At 46.8% G+C, this 14,667-nt stretch overlaps 2 protein-coding genes across 2 annotated transcripts in view; both read left to right on the top strand.

Moving 5' to 3' along the window:
- Positions 1 to 12,890, top strand: part of LOC121587965 (headcase protein) — a 107,828-nt gene extending 94,938 nt beyond the window's left edge. Inside the window, exons 4-7 of the mRNA XM_041905371.1 lie at positions 11,009 to 11,197; positions 11,908 to 11,996; positions 12,529 to 12,628; positions 12,715 to 12,890. Of these exons, the coding sequence (XP_041761305.1) occupies positions 11,009 to 11,197; positions 11,908 to 11,996; positions 12,529 to 12,628; positions 12,715 to 12,888 (552 nt within the window). The 3' untranslated portion in view covers positions 12,889 to 12,890. The remainder of the gene's footprint in view (positions 1 to 11,008; positions 11,198 to 11,907; positions 11,997 to 12,528; positions 12,629 to 12,714) is intronic.
- Positions 12,891 to 13,050: 160 nt separating this feature from the next.
- LOC121590594 (uncharacterized protein PB18E9.04c-like) lies at positions 13,051 to 14,331 on the top strand. Its single transcript, XM_041910398.1, has one exon. It carries the CDS (start codon positions 13,051 to 13,053, stop codon positions 14,329 to 14,331), a length of 1,281 nt encoding a protein of 426 aa, XP_041766332.1.
- Positions 14,332 to 14,667: the final 336 nt, after the last annotated feature.

Genomic DNA, 14,667 nt, shown 5'->3' with positions numbered 1-14,667 from the left:
TGTTTCAATGAAAGGAAGTTGTTGTGTGCCGTTCGTGTTCAATTTTCCTCTTCTGCCTTTCCTCGATCCCGGGGCAAGAGTGTTATAGCCTTTAGCACGGAATCATCGGTCCAGCACGTTCCCCCTGAGCCCACGATCAATTGGAAGAGGGAGCAAACGTGGCGATACTTTGATGGTGGCAGTCGAGATTTAATTTACTGTGGCCCCCTGTCCACCCGGTCTCAGGCGCGCTTCTCAAGGACGGCTTGTTGTGGGGGAAAGTGCGAAGAAAATGCCTGGTCGCGCCGGGAGTATACGAGCTGCTGTGAGGTTTGGAAAACATACGAGAAGGCGGCAATAGTGATATATTGTCTTAAACATAGCGAGAGTGTGCGTGTGTGTCTCCGTCCGGTAGTAGAGGGAGTGTAGCGGTTTGTAATAAATTATCGACACCATTATCGGACCCCGGAAGAAGTAACTAAACAATCCGTCCCGAGATTGCAACGGGTATCGAAAACGTGTGTCGCTATCGTCGGACAAAAGCGGCAGCAATTGACACCAAGCGGGGAGGACTGTGTAGAGGATAGATTGGTAGCTGAAATACGACGCAAATAGGGCTGGCGGGAAAATAATTAAAGCTACTCCACGGGTGAAGTATGTTTACTTTTAATCGGCAACGGCTTCTCCCCTTTGCCATCGATTGGGTCGATTGACAAAGCGAAACAATGGAAAGTCGGAGCTCTTTGATCGATTATAGAACCCCAGAGAGAGAGAGAGAGAGAGAGAGAGATAGGGGGGAAGAGTGCCGACAGAAAGGGACATTCGCTTCCCTTGCCAAAGAACCTGCTGCTGGTAGAGCCAGCCCCCAGCAACGGTGTCAATATTGACAGAAACACCAGCATAGTGTGATGTTTCCTTCCCTGATTCAATTTCATTCGCCGCGGCCCGTCCCTGGGGGCCATAGTCCTTGTGCTTTAGTGTATGTTACTATGAATAGAGAACGCGCTTGGGAACGGCTACAATGAACTCCCTGTCATAATTGATGATTACGTTAGGATAGTGAAAATTTCTCTCTTCCATTCAATTATATGCACTAGACACGGTGGGAAAAACTCGCATTTGAGGGGTGAAATTACAGCAAAAGAGTGAATGCACTTGCTTTGGCGCGGTAATATTTTCATTCACGCTTCCCCTCCATTCCCCGGTGCATCGCCGTTTTGTGTGTATGATAATGAATGCGCTTCTTCAGTTTTGCAAAACCGCACTGGCGAGCGCGCGCTGTTCATATCTGTGCGCAGCATTAGCAGCACATGCTGACGGTGGGTAGTTGTGCGGTGTGGCGCGCACTGCCCATTTGCATTTTGATTTAAATATTATTCAATCGTCACCTCATCTCGTGGCTCGTTCGTGCCAGAGTCCGCCTCCTATCGGACTCCTGGGTGGAGAAGCGGCGGGGCGAAGTTAATGCAATCCCCAGCAAGGAGCAGGCAAAGCACCAAGAGGGAGAGGGTGGAACAAATTACGTTTACCCGGCAATAGTTTTTGCTGTATGATGTCGCCGCGGAACGAGCTGGGTGTGTGTGTGTGTGTTTGCTTGCGTGTGTGAGTGCAGCAAACGTGCTCCCCTTAAACAGTGTCATTTGAATTCATCAACTGAATCACCGGGCGTCTCCTTTTTGCCTTGCTTTTCGTCACTTCCCGCCGGCTGTTTCCAGTCTCCATCGATGCAGAAAAATGTAAACCTTTTTTAATCTTTTCCTTGTTTTTTTTTTCTATTCCAAAGGAGAAAAGAGAGAGATAGAGAGATAGAATAGAGGATGGATGCTTTCTCCGTTTACGGAGGTTAAAGAGCTCACAATTGTGGTATGAAAATGTCGTCCTGTAAAGATAGTGGTATAGCTCTGAAGCCACTAATACCACCGATCCTGACGGGGGTTGCGGTAGTAGTATACCGGTGGAAGGGATAATGTTGCTCGTTTAAATGCACACCAGGATCCACCCGGAGACACGACCGAGAGATAAAGGCGATATTGCGCGTGTGGTGGGAGAAAGTTACATGACGATGATGCGTCGTCGTTTGGGGGACGGGGAAAAATCAAACGGGATGTGTGTACTCTACGACCATTTTTGTCGCCATCGGATAAACCGCAAACGGACAAACGATTTTGACGGCGATGGTGGGGTGAACACCATCCATCCGTGAAGCGCGCGATCGTGTCGGTACACGACCACGTTTTGTGACGGTGCCATCAAATTAAATGCACATTAAAATGAAACCATTTCCATTCGCCTCTGCTGTGCGCAGTGCTTTGTTTTGCTTCCCGTGTTTCTAGTGTTAATGTTGATAGTGGGCAAAAGCACAGATTATTCACATGAAAATGGAGATTATACGAAAAATCATTTTGCTTTATAATGATTTTTAGTTGTGGTTCTACATAAAAAAAGAAGAGAAAATAGCTGGCGAGTCGATTACCATTTAACGTAACATAATTTTGTCCGGAACGAATCATATTATGTTGCGTTTAACACATCCACATAATACCACAAAGTTACAAAACCTCATTACATGCACTTTACCCCTTAAGCGTTCATGGTTGATTATTCTGCTCTACCCTGTTGCAACAGAACCACGCCCTTTCGTTACCGCAGGTTCTGTTGCAGTGATGCAGCAAAGTCAAAGTCAATGTAATACAAACAGAAAAAAAGACGCAAAGCCACTTTTCAAACTGTCCCTGTACTGTCACCTCCTTGGTCCTCCCCTGCGGACGCTTCTTCCACCAACAAACCGTACCGAAGCCAGGGGTTGCTCCTTTCTGTCAAGATCATATTTTTCCCCTCCTACTACTCACAAGCTATGTATGCGGTGTGTCGTCGCGCAGTTTTTGAAACAGGCTCGTTGAAACCGAAAAGAACACGATCATCGTGTGTCGTATGTCTTTAGCGCGCCCGGTTTCGTCAGCGGGCGGCGAAGCGTTGGGGACTCGAAAGTTGATATTTCTGGTTTGTCAGCGACGACGTGGTTTATAGTGAGGCTTTGTCGGCAGTCGCTGCGTCGACCCGGCACCAAAGCCAAAGTTTAATATATTTATGAAGTTATGCTTTCCCCATCCCTTATGCAGCGATTCTTTTCGGTGGTCGGCATTTTTTTCCCGCGAGGCAGACCCACGAAAACTACACCCCACAACACAGCCCGACCGCTTGTCATATTGGCGTGCACCTCGCTGTCCTTTTACGACGACCTCATAGCCCAGCATAGAGAGAGAGGGTCTGTTTGTGTCGCATTTTGTGTGTGATGGTTTATGTTTTAAAAATTTTGCTCACGCGCTTTCACGCAAACATGGGCAGAGGAGGAGGAGGAGGAGGATGCAAAAGGAAATACGACAGGCACAGGACCAAGTTCTCGTTTTTTTGTGTGGTTTTGTTATAACTCGTTTACATTTTTTTTTGTTACTATCTTCTCGGTGGTGGCGGTGGCTTACAGTTGATGTGAAGACTTCGCATGTCGTCGTCTCTCCGCACACCACCCGGGTGGACGGACGAACGGTTGGTTTCATGAGAAACTTGTTTCAAGTGGATTTGCGTGAATGATTTGTGCTCTGGCGTTGTCTGCGTGCGCTGTGTACCAGGGGTTTTAACTGTTTTATCCTTAAACGATCACGCAACGTTTGAAAACCCATATACTAACTCTCTCGTTTCGATGCGTTTACAGTCTGCACAAACTTGAAGCTCTGAATATCAACAATAGCGCTTGTGCTCCGTTGTCATCGAGTTCAACAAGCGACAACAAGTAACGTGTGCTTTCCAACTCTAAAAGAGGCACTTTTTGAACACGCAGACATGATTCTGGCAGTGATGGGTTTTTGTGTGTGTGTTGCCTCGTTGTTTATTGAAGAGTGTGTGATGTTTGCAAATTCATCATGTTTTTGAAACTCGTTCGCTCGTCGAATTGTCACGAGACACGTCGTTGACACAGGAAACTGCAGTAGTAGCAGTAGCAGCAAATGCCCAACTCTTCTGCACTTCCATACACATCTGTCTGTCAGACGCTTCTTGTCTGTCGTGAAGAGTCACTGTGTGTCTCGACGCCCAATGCGCGCGTGTTCAGTTGCTTCCTGAAAGAGTACCAGGATAAAAACTAACACAAGCCTGCTTGAGCACAGCACAAATCGGTATGCAGGGAAATGGTTAGTAATCTTATTTCAATCAAGCTGAAGAGGGGATTCTCTCTTCGTTTCGTGACGTGCAGTCGCTTTCGATTTGTGTGCATCTTTCGTTATCAAATCTAGCTTATACCGGTAACAGGCGCGGAGTCCGTTGGAAGTGATTTTCAACTATGAAACTTTTTCCTACACCGGCAGTTTCTGCACTCCGGATCAACAGAACACACACACCAAGCGGGGGAAATCGAAGCGAGTAAATGCTCGGGAAGATCGCTTGGATGGCAGAACAGTGCAGTGCATTTTGTTGTAGTGCCTTTCAAAGCCATCGTCCGTCCACATCGCCAGGCGATAATCTGGACGGGCGTCGCTCAAACAATAACACACTACTCTTGATTGCATTTTAAGCTTATTCAATGACTTTTACCGTTTCCTGTTGCTGTGGAAACGTGTGCAGCAGTGTAGTGTTGGCGAACTTCCGTAATGCTGCATGTAGAATTGGGAGAAGAAAGTAGTCCCAATGGCGTCGACGAACTAAGATTTTTACTTCCTACGGAAGTCGCCTCTTCCCGGTTTGTTTGCCAGTGTGCATTGAATTGATTTTATTAATCAACTACTTTCTCAAGCGTGTAGTTATCTTATATAATGTGTAGTCGAGCATGTGTGTGTGTATGGCATTCTCTCTTCCTGGAAGAGTTCCGCTTCTTTCTGAACCATCCACAGGGACACCCTTCTTGCTCAAGGTACAGAAAATCTGATGCCACTGTGTGGCGTCGTAGCATCCCATCGAAGGCAAACACTTAACACTTTCCCTCTGACTGGTTTTATCGTGTGAAAATGGTTCGCCTCCTGCTCCAGTTTGCCCCGACTTTCTCACGCCACAAATCCCAAGCTGGTTTTACAGTCAGCTTCTTCCCTTTCGCAGCACGTCCTGGCGTCTGTTGCGACTGATGTCCCGGGAGGGGGGAAACACTCCTTTCACTCAGCTTTATTCTAATCGAAATCAACGAGGAGTGAAAATGATGAGATTGAACGAGAAAATGGTCGATCATAGGATCATCGTGTGAGGTATAGAGAAATCTCGGGAGTTTCTTTACTGCATTAGAATCGTTGTGTGTGAAGAAGTGCAGAATGAAAGCAGCTTGCTTGGAAAAGCGTAACACGGGGCGTGTTACCATTGACGAACGGCAAACGAACCCAGTAGTTCGTTCTAACTGTGTGTCCCGGGGCCACATCCTTCTGCAACAAGTCCTAGTCCGCATAGATTCGTTGCGTCTGCTGTGTTCTTCGTCGCCCGCTCTGTGAGATAAAACTTTCCCCAGCCAGCCACAAGCAATGCACGCGCTCTGCGCGCGGAATCGCTATTTTACACTGTGGTTAGTTTTCGGTAACGTTCTTCTGCGGCTTCCTGTGCACTTCTCAACACCCGCTGTCTTGTCTGGTGCCCTTTGGCGCGCCGCACCATAACGGGGAGTGAAAGATGGCACTGAAACTCACGATGATGACTATCATTTTCGTGTTAGTTTGCTCTGTTGCAGCTTCTTCTTTGCTCTCGCTCTCTGCTATTCTCGTCTTGGCGGCGCTGTTCGGCGTGCTCGGTACTCTCGGTGCCAATCATACGGGTTTGGCCCCACGTGTCGTCACAGTGGTTGGCACACAGAAGTTGGAGCTCACATTTCATAAAAGCAAATCGGCTCTCGAAAGCTCCCATTGTGACAATATGGTGCTTTGGTGTGTAAGTGTGTGTGTGTGTGTGCGCACCTCACGCAACATCACGGATAGAGTGTTAACTTTTTGAAGAAGAACCTTAAGAGTAACATGGTGGTAAGGGCAAAGACGGGTATGCTTGTTGGAGAGTGAAAAATGTGTCTCTACAGTGTGTCTGTGTGTCTTCGGTAGCTGGTAGAGTGGTAGAGGATGTGTGCGCTGGTAGAGTTTGAAGATTGCGGCAACATCTTGTCTATCCCCCGTGCAAGTGCAGTGGTAAGTTCTTCACACGTTCTGGAAGCAACAGGATTCCTTTTTTCCAAAACGACATTGATGATGATTTTTATGGCACATAACATATTCATTTTCATGCTTTTCTCTCTCTCAACAGTGCTCGAACCCAGTTACGCGTGGTGAAATCGTAGTTGATGAATTGTTCAGTTTTTCTCCCGTTGTGAAACTTCTGATGAAAAAATCAGACACTTTCTGTGCTGATCCTTAGGTCTGGCTGTGGCTCTCTGGGGTTTAATTGGTTGAAATACCATCATTTCGTTTTAATGAATCGTATGTGTGGGAAGCTTTTAAGCTCAACATAAAAGTTTTCATTTGCTATTCCATCCGTATTGAAAAGCAGAAAATAAGCGCCAGCATTCGAATAAGGCATGGTACGATACTTAATTTCCCATTTTCGTCGAACACATTGCCGTCGGTGGCTAAACTGTGTGCTGGGGAAGGTTGTTTGGTTGCTCTGTGTATGTGTGTGTCGATGCAATGCGCGGCAAAGTAGCTCCTTTCGATTGTGGCAGCTAGGTTTATACTAACAAAAAGAAGCTAAAACCCTGCAAACGGGGTAAACGATTTTATCGGTTTCGTTGCCCCCCGAAAAATCCGATAACCGCACCGAAAATACTACAGCAGTCACCACCACCACCACCAAACACAGTAAAGCCGGGTCTTGGTTTGGTTGAGTTTTGGTGCATTTCCCTCTGCCATTTGATGGTTCGGTTCAGACGGAAGACAACGACCAGGCGGGGGTCTCGTATTCAATGCTTAGACGAACACAAAAGCCGGTGGTATGAGTTTTTGCTACCAGCCTCGTGGAAAGGATGAAGAAATGGTGTGGAGATGGGGAATAGTGAGCGGGCGTTTTAAAAGACCTCGTTAAAAATGCATAGCATGAGTTTAAAATATTTAAATAGCCGCTACAGCATTTACACCTTCTGCCGATTGCTTTCGGGTTTCCATTTCAGGTCACACTCCGACCCTCCTCCCAACCCCCACTCCGCCTGCAAAATGCATGCACCTAAACTGCCAGGTGGAATGAGATTTTCTTTACGATTTTCTCCCATTTCTTCGGACTCTGTCGTTGAAGAAGAAGAAAAGAAAAATAATAATGTCTGGTTTGCATCGCAAAAAGGAAAAACCCCGTACACCCAACATCCTTCCCCATCCTTCGGAAAAGGTAAAGACGGTTTGGCGGAGTTGAAAGCGGTGCGACGCTTCTCCGTTGTTGACTTGAGTTGCAGCAGCCGGAAGCTAGGTAGCTGGTTGGTTGGTTGGATGGCGTGGCAGGATGGCGTGATGGTGCCTGAGTGGCAAAAGCAAAAGATCAGGTGCTTAATGCGCTCGACGAGAATTTAAAATAATATTTATCCATTCCTTTCCGCTTGTTTTCTTCGCTGGAGGAGCAGCAGCAGCACAGAGTATCCATACCGCCAAGTCCTTTCTTTGCTTGATTTCCATTTCCGTTTGTGTCAGGGTGGTTTTGGCGAACTGCACAAGACTACTGTTCTGCAGCTTCGCGGTGCCATTCCGTTCTTTGTTGGTGGGAAAATGAAGGTGTGCGCTCTGTACGAGCAAACAACTTCTCAAGTAGGGTTCAAAACCTGTGTGTTGTGTACCTACTGCGGACGGACGAAAGCGCTTTCGGGTTTGGGAAAGAAGGAATACATAAAAAGAGGAAACATCATTGCTGCAAAGATACAGGGAAAGCTTCGCTGCCATTGCACTGAGAAGCAGCGAATGGTGATGTTGTGGTGGTTGGTTGTACACTCATTTACCTGCAGGGCGCGATTGTAGTGAAATGAACAAAATAAGATGCGCCCCAAGCACCATTTATTTACGGACCAAACCTCTACCCCCTCCGCTCGAATGTCCTTTTTATCCTACCGTAACGGTGCAACCATAATCAGATTCCGAAATCGTTTAATTTTGAGCTTAGCGAAAAATTAACCCACCGTTTTGCTGTGCTGGTTGTGCTGCGCTCGTTAGGCCATTCGCTTTGTGCGAGCTTAAGTGTACACACTTGTAGTCTGTCGTTTGTTTTGCTTTCGGTTTTATCGAACTGCTACTACTACTACGTTGTCTGTAATGATTTTCTTGTGTTGTGCTTCGTGACGATTATACTTCAGAGGCACAGCACTGTTGCTGGTAAGGCTTCGGTGGGATTAAACAGCAATGTCTTCAATAGAATTATACAAAACTGGATTTTCTTTGCTGCTCAATGTCTTCATTTCATTTAAAACGCGATGCTGCAGAATACATTTTCCTTACACATTGCACACATATTATCTTTTGCAGTTGATTCTGCAGAAATAGATTGAAATTGCATCCTTTGTTTGCTCTTATTTATACACGTAAGCATTTTCACTGGCGCATCTTTATACGAAAGCTGCCTGATGGAGGAAAAAGGATGCTATCGTGTGTTTGTAGTGTTGTGTCAATGGTATTACTTCAGAGTTCCATTCCCTCCTTCCAGCAGCACACACTCAACGAATTGCGTCCATTATTTTGGCTGAGTCATTTTCCGGATCGGTTTTTGAGAGCGGCGAATGGATTGCAATATAGAAGCAGCATAAACTAACTTATAAAGAAAATGAAAGCGAACGGTGGTCTTCGTTTTGAGTGTGTGTGTGTACGTACCGATCGGCTTACGTAAAAGTAACGGAAGTCAGTATGTTGTGCTCTCTGCGTCTGGTGTACATCTGTCGTTTGGCTCTGCTTCCTCAAAAACCTTTGTGCAGTTGTGCTATGCTTTGCCGTTGCTCTTCCGATAGAGTTTTATTTCTGTCTGTTGCATTTTTGTGAAGCATAAAGGTGTCTGTGTTGCTGTGTGAGCTCGCGTGTCGGAAGCGACTTGTGATCGAGAGGGATGAAGCGTTCCAGACACATAAAAAAGGCAGTATGGTATGGTGTGCATTCCGCTGAAGGTGACAGTTTTCCAGATCCAATTTGCTATTGGGTAGTTTCCTGCCCGCTTTGCACGGTTTGTGCCACCGATGTTTTGTCCCAAGCTAGAGCGTGCTGAAGGAAATGTAATAGCATGAAGAGCATCAAACATTTTCATCGATAGAAAATTAAAGTAGAATTTAATCGTCTTCCTATGTTTAAATGGTGGTTTCATCTCGCTTTTGATGTTGCGACATCTTCTCTGAGTTCAAGTCACAAACAGGAAATAGTTCGTTTTGCGTACAATAAACGTGTGTACTTGGTCGTCGTTTTTCAGGACACTCAACGTATTTAATATTCCATATATTCTTTGCCATAAGCCATAGCGAGTGTCATGGAGAAATATTCCGATATTTATGATTTTAATAATACCTACATTCTCGATCGAAGTATCGCAAACGCGAACCATCGCTAAAAGTAACAAAGAAAGGGCAACAAGATGGCGTTGCCGCCATGTCTTACACAAGGTATCTCTTAACCTTAATGACGGTATGGCGTGACAATGCAGCTGCGAGAGGAAAAGCTCCACATTCGAACAGTCAAGCTGACTTGAAGTCATAGGAAGTTTGCACGATTCGAATTCGAGTCTTTTTCTTTTCTGGGTTAACATTCCGCGCCTCGCGGGATTCCCTAAATGCTCGTCCCTTCCATCGAGCTAGCGTTTGTGCTGAAGAAGTTAATTTTAATCTGACTGTCTCGACTTTTAGCGCCTAGTGGCCCGCCTTTGTTCTATGCTGACGGGACAGACTCGTCATTCCAGAAGGCAGAGTTTCATGTCGCGTTCATCAACCAAGACATCTTGAACCCTACGAGAGGCACCTGTCGGTGTGCCAATGAACCGTTCCGAACGTTTAATGCCCGTGCCATTGCTCGAAAAGCAGCTTAACGCTTCTGTACGGAAACGCATTTTAATGAGATATTTCAATTTCCTTTCGAATAGTGCTCCCCTCAATGCAGCAAGTTTCCTTGCCGGAAGGAATCGACCGCCGGCGTCAACACAAGCAACGGACACAAGGAAAGAAAATTGGTGGGGGGGGAGGGGGGAAAGAGAGCATTAAAAGTCATGGAAAATACTTGAAAGTGTTTTTCCTACTTTTATGAAATGTTGCGGGAGCAGTCGTTTATCTTTTTTCTTAGCGCCGGTCCATATCCGGTCGTTGAAATGCAGAAAGGAGTTCAATGTGGAATGGAACGGCTCTTGAGAGAGAAAAAGAGAGAGAGAGAAAGTATTAATGAAAATTTACTGCTCCGAGTTTGTTTCGAGCGATAACGTGCAGTTGACGGTAGAAAAACTTATTCTAGTTGCCATTTCTTCTGGTCTAGTCGTGTTTGTTTCGCAAGCGGAAACAGATTTTCCATCGGCCAAATCGTTCCTTGTCCTTTGCCTCGCACTTGTCAGGCCAGAAAGCGATGGGTTCCAGCAAAAATGCATCCAGAAATGATAAATTCGTCGGATGGTTTTGCCATTCTGCTGTGTTGGCATTGCTCCTGTTGGAGTAGAACGGTAACAACACGTGACACGATAGGATGATGTCGTTACGTGTTGTAGACTTTGTCTTAAAGATAGTTAAAGTAATAATTCCATTATTGTTTTTTATGTCACAATGCGCAGGGCCGGTCTGGTGGTACAGTCGTCAACTCGTACGACTTAACAACATGCCCGTCATGGGTTCAAGTCCCGAATAGACCGTGCCCCCATACGTAGGACTGACTATCCTGCTATGGTAATAAAAAGTCACTGAAAGCCATGCTCACTTCACTAGTGGGTATAGGCAGGCCTTGACCGACAGTGGTTGTTGTGCCAAAGAAGAAGAAGAAGTCACAATGCGCAACTTAAAGATAGCCACGTGTTCTTGAGTTACATAACCAACGCTTTGTAAGTGATTATTTCTTATTAATGTTTGCTTTACATTTTATTCTCTTTATCTCTACTCCAGATTGAAGATGAAGGCAATCACGGAAACGATGAAACGCGTCTGTTCATTCTGTCGTCGCTAGCTGCCCAGCACAAGAGTCGCGTCGCCTGTGTACTTTGCGAGGAACCGATGCTAGTCTTTGACCGCTACCCTCTGGTCGATGGAACGTTCTTCCTCAGCCCGAAACAGCACAATAAAGGATGCATTGAGGTAAGTGGCCCATTTCAACACCGAACACGACTCCTCCTACATCAATCGAGATTGGCTGGCGTCGTCGTAAGCATGAGCTAACGAAAAGGCTAACATTCCTTCTACCTGCAAAAGTAACACGATGACTCACGAGGAGGCAGACGATTGACTTCTAATAGTCCTAGACGAAAATGTCATTGTCACCGATGACCCAAATTTGACCATCCTCCATTGAAACGTACATAACGCCACCAAATAATGACCAAATAGAACTATATCGCGCCGTTGCCATCGTAGTTTGAGAAAATTGTAAGGTATGAGGTGAGCCATGAGCTTGATTATGATGGCGCAGTATATGATTTACTAATGCTTCCGCCCCGTCTCCCGGGGGCGGAAGACAGGTGTAGCTGAAACATGAGCAAAGAAGGAGACAAAGACCAGACGATTGACCCGCGACTGCTGGTGGGTGGGGTTGGGCAGTAGTATGTATGTTGCCATACGATGAATTAATAAACGATTAAGTACGTAACGGTCCGTCCCACCCGCCAGCAAGGCCACCTGCCGGCAAGGAAGTGTTGCCCCTGAAAGTTATGCAAATGCTTTACGCCAAACGGTACGAAACGCTCGTACCACACGCTGAACCTTCGCTTTATTAGATCGCTTTACATAACACACCAGCAGCAGGAGGACATGTTTTGACTGTATTGGTTTTCTTTCTTGTCTGCACACAGGTGAAGTACGAGAATCGTGTCCAATATCTGACATCCGTCTGCATGGCGTGCCTGGAAGGCGTCGAGCCAAACCGTATCGTACGGTGCAGGTAAATATAAAACTTTTCCGTTTTAGCGTCGCGTTCGCTGAAGGCTCGAGGGCTCTGATGAGATGTGAATTAATCGAGAAGATGAGGCACTGGTTGAGAGCAGTAGGGGGGGGATAGGGTGGATAAAATAAACGAAAAACGATCAAATTGCATCGTGCCAACGAACGAACGTTGCACTCGGCAGGGCGCGCGCGATGGATTATCAGCGAATTAATTTCATGGAAATTCTTGTTCTGAACGGTCAATTTACCCGAATATTCATGAGCCATTGCCGTTCGTCTCCGCTCTTTTCCTGTGTAGCAGCGTTGTTAACTCGTTGCTCGGATGTTTCGCCGATGCTTGATGATTGATGGCTTTTCCAAGTGGTAGTTTCGTTCGCTGTGAGCCGCGCGCATGCATGCAGGTGGCAAATAAAATGGCGAAACTAATTTTTAATTACACATCTCGTCAGTTTTCTCCTCGTGCGGACTCTGCATGCTGTTTCAATAGGATTTATATTTAATTTGATTTTCTCCACTATTTTTAAAAACAGATTTTGCGTAAACAAATGGGACGGTTCGTCGCTTGTTTTGGGCACCATGTATTCCTACGATATCTTTGCCGCGATGCCATGCTGCACGGAACGATTGAAGGTAGGTGAAGCGTGTACTGCCAGTCAAAATTGGCATGACGATTGACAATTTGCATTTGCGTGTCTCTTTCTCTCTTCTCCCAACAGTGCAACAACTGCTTCAAACTGATGCTGTCGCCGCACCAGCGGCTGAACTTCTACAGCGACTACAGCCACAGTGTGTCGTGTCCGTACTGTTCGGCGCAGGACAACCACTTCGTGAAGCCGCTGTCCTACTGCTACACCAAGCAGCCCATGCAGTACTTCCAGCAGTGGCCATAACATGAGGCCACGTTGGAATCGCCGAAGTCGAGTGTGAACAGTGGCTCGCTGGCGGACGCGACCGGGCGCCAGGAGCAACAGTCACCGTTCAACGGATCGTCCGCCTCGTGCTCTGCGTCGACGAGCGCCCTTGCAGACAAGGCATCCGCGGACTCTGCCGCGATGAGCTCGTTCATCCAGGAGCTGCGCCATCTCAGCAACAGCAGCACCATCAGCAACATCAGCTGCACGAGCAACGATTCGGGCGTTTCGACTTCTTACTGTGGCGATTCCAACGTCGGCAGTGGCCGGGCCGCTGCCACCAACCTCAGCAACAACAACAGCAACATACAGATACAGCCAACCAGCAGTGCGATGAATTCGCACCAACCGCAGCCAAACTGCAAACCGACAGGTACGTTACCGAAACTTGATTGCGCCAATAATTCGGCAATGTCCAGCATCATCTGGGGCAACAAATCACTGTGGGGTCCGGCACCGCCTCCCTCACCGTCGGTAGCAACGGTGCCATCTGCGTTAGTGACACTGCCAGCAGTAGTAGCAGGAGCAGCAGGAGCATCTCTAAAACCGCCATCGGTTCTTTGTAGTGCAGTTACAACAAACCCTACCTCGAACGCGTTGTATGCTAGCTTAAGTAAAGAATTGTACACGCCCTGGACAACATCCACTGCCAGTGTGACACCGTCAACGATGGTGCCGTCACAAATGCAGCCTTCACTACTGCCGCCCTCCATCACATCCGCGCAGAATAATGACCACGCAATCCTTCCCAAAACTACCTCCCCCTCATCCTCCTCCTCCATCTTTTCGACCGGCAATCTTAGTACGAATATTTGGGAAAGTAAGCTCGGGCTGGTCAGTGGCCCTCAGCAAAGTCTGGAGCCATTAGAGTCTATCTGGTCGGCACCGGAACCTTCGTCATCGGCAGCAGCAGCCGCCAGCATAATCGGTGGCTTGACAGGCTGCGAGCAGCAGCAGCAGCGGGGTGGTGATGTCGTACCAAATGGTGGTCCGAATGCTTGGCGATCCGATGTTCCGTCCGCTGCCCGAGATCCGTATGCGATTGGGTCTCAATTCTTGCGAGCAGACGAATCGAAGGGCGTTGGTGGTGCTGGTAGACTGCCCGGTGGTACGGGTGAGGCGATCGACACTACACCAAAGCTTAGTTCTCTCTGGACACCGGGACCATGGTCGAACGCTGTCGATAGTGCAGCGAACAGTGGTAGCAATATAAGTGTCCTACGATCGCTACGTATGGGCGGGTCCACTTGCTCCACCACCAACGTCCCGAGCAGCACCACCAGCAGCAGCGAGGCCGGCAACATCGTCGCCAAGGGTTTGGAATCGAACGCGCGACCGGGAGAAAACACTGAAGTGTCCACCAATTCTTTCCTGCCCGCGGGCTCGGAAGATGTCATGAACTATCTCAGTATATTTAATTAGACAATTTGTTTTTTGTTTCTTTTGACTGGTCTCCTTTTTATTGTTTGCCTGTCTGTCCAGTTTTGCTTGAATTTTTGCGAATACGAAGGTGAAATTCATTCATAGAGCAATTTTTGTTATTTAGTTCTATTTTATGGTTTTTGTTTCAAAGTATCTTCTTTCCATTCTTCAATATAGTAAAGAATCGCCTAGAGTTGTTCGTTAGATTGTTTAATTTTTTGTTTGTTTATTTTTTTAATTATTTTTTCGATAGTTCTTTTTGGAGACGTGTAATTCTGTTGTTGAAAAAAACTATTTACACTTTTTTGTTTACTTAGTACAACTTATCTCAAACGA

Source organism: Anopheles merus, chromosome 2R, assembly GCF_017562075.2.
Source record: "Anopheles merus strain MAF chromosome 2R, AmerM5.1, whole genome shotgun sequence".
NCBI classification, from domain to species: domain Eukaryota; kingdom Metazoa; phylum Arthropoda; class Insecta; order Diptera; family Culicidae; genus Anopheles; species Anopheles merus.
Note: the sequence above shows the minus strand (reverse complement) of the source record. Positions and strands in the feature narration are given on the sequence as shown.

Bases quoted from the DNA above. Each gene is read 5' to 3' on its own strand.
- LOC121590594 (XM_041910398.1), top strand. From the start codon at position 13,051: ATGAGCTCGTTCATCCAGGAGCTGCGCCATCTCAGCAACAGCAGCACC.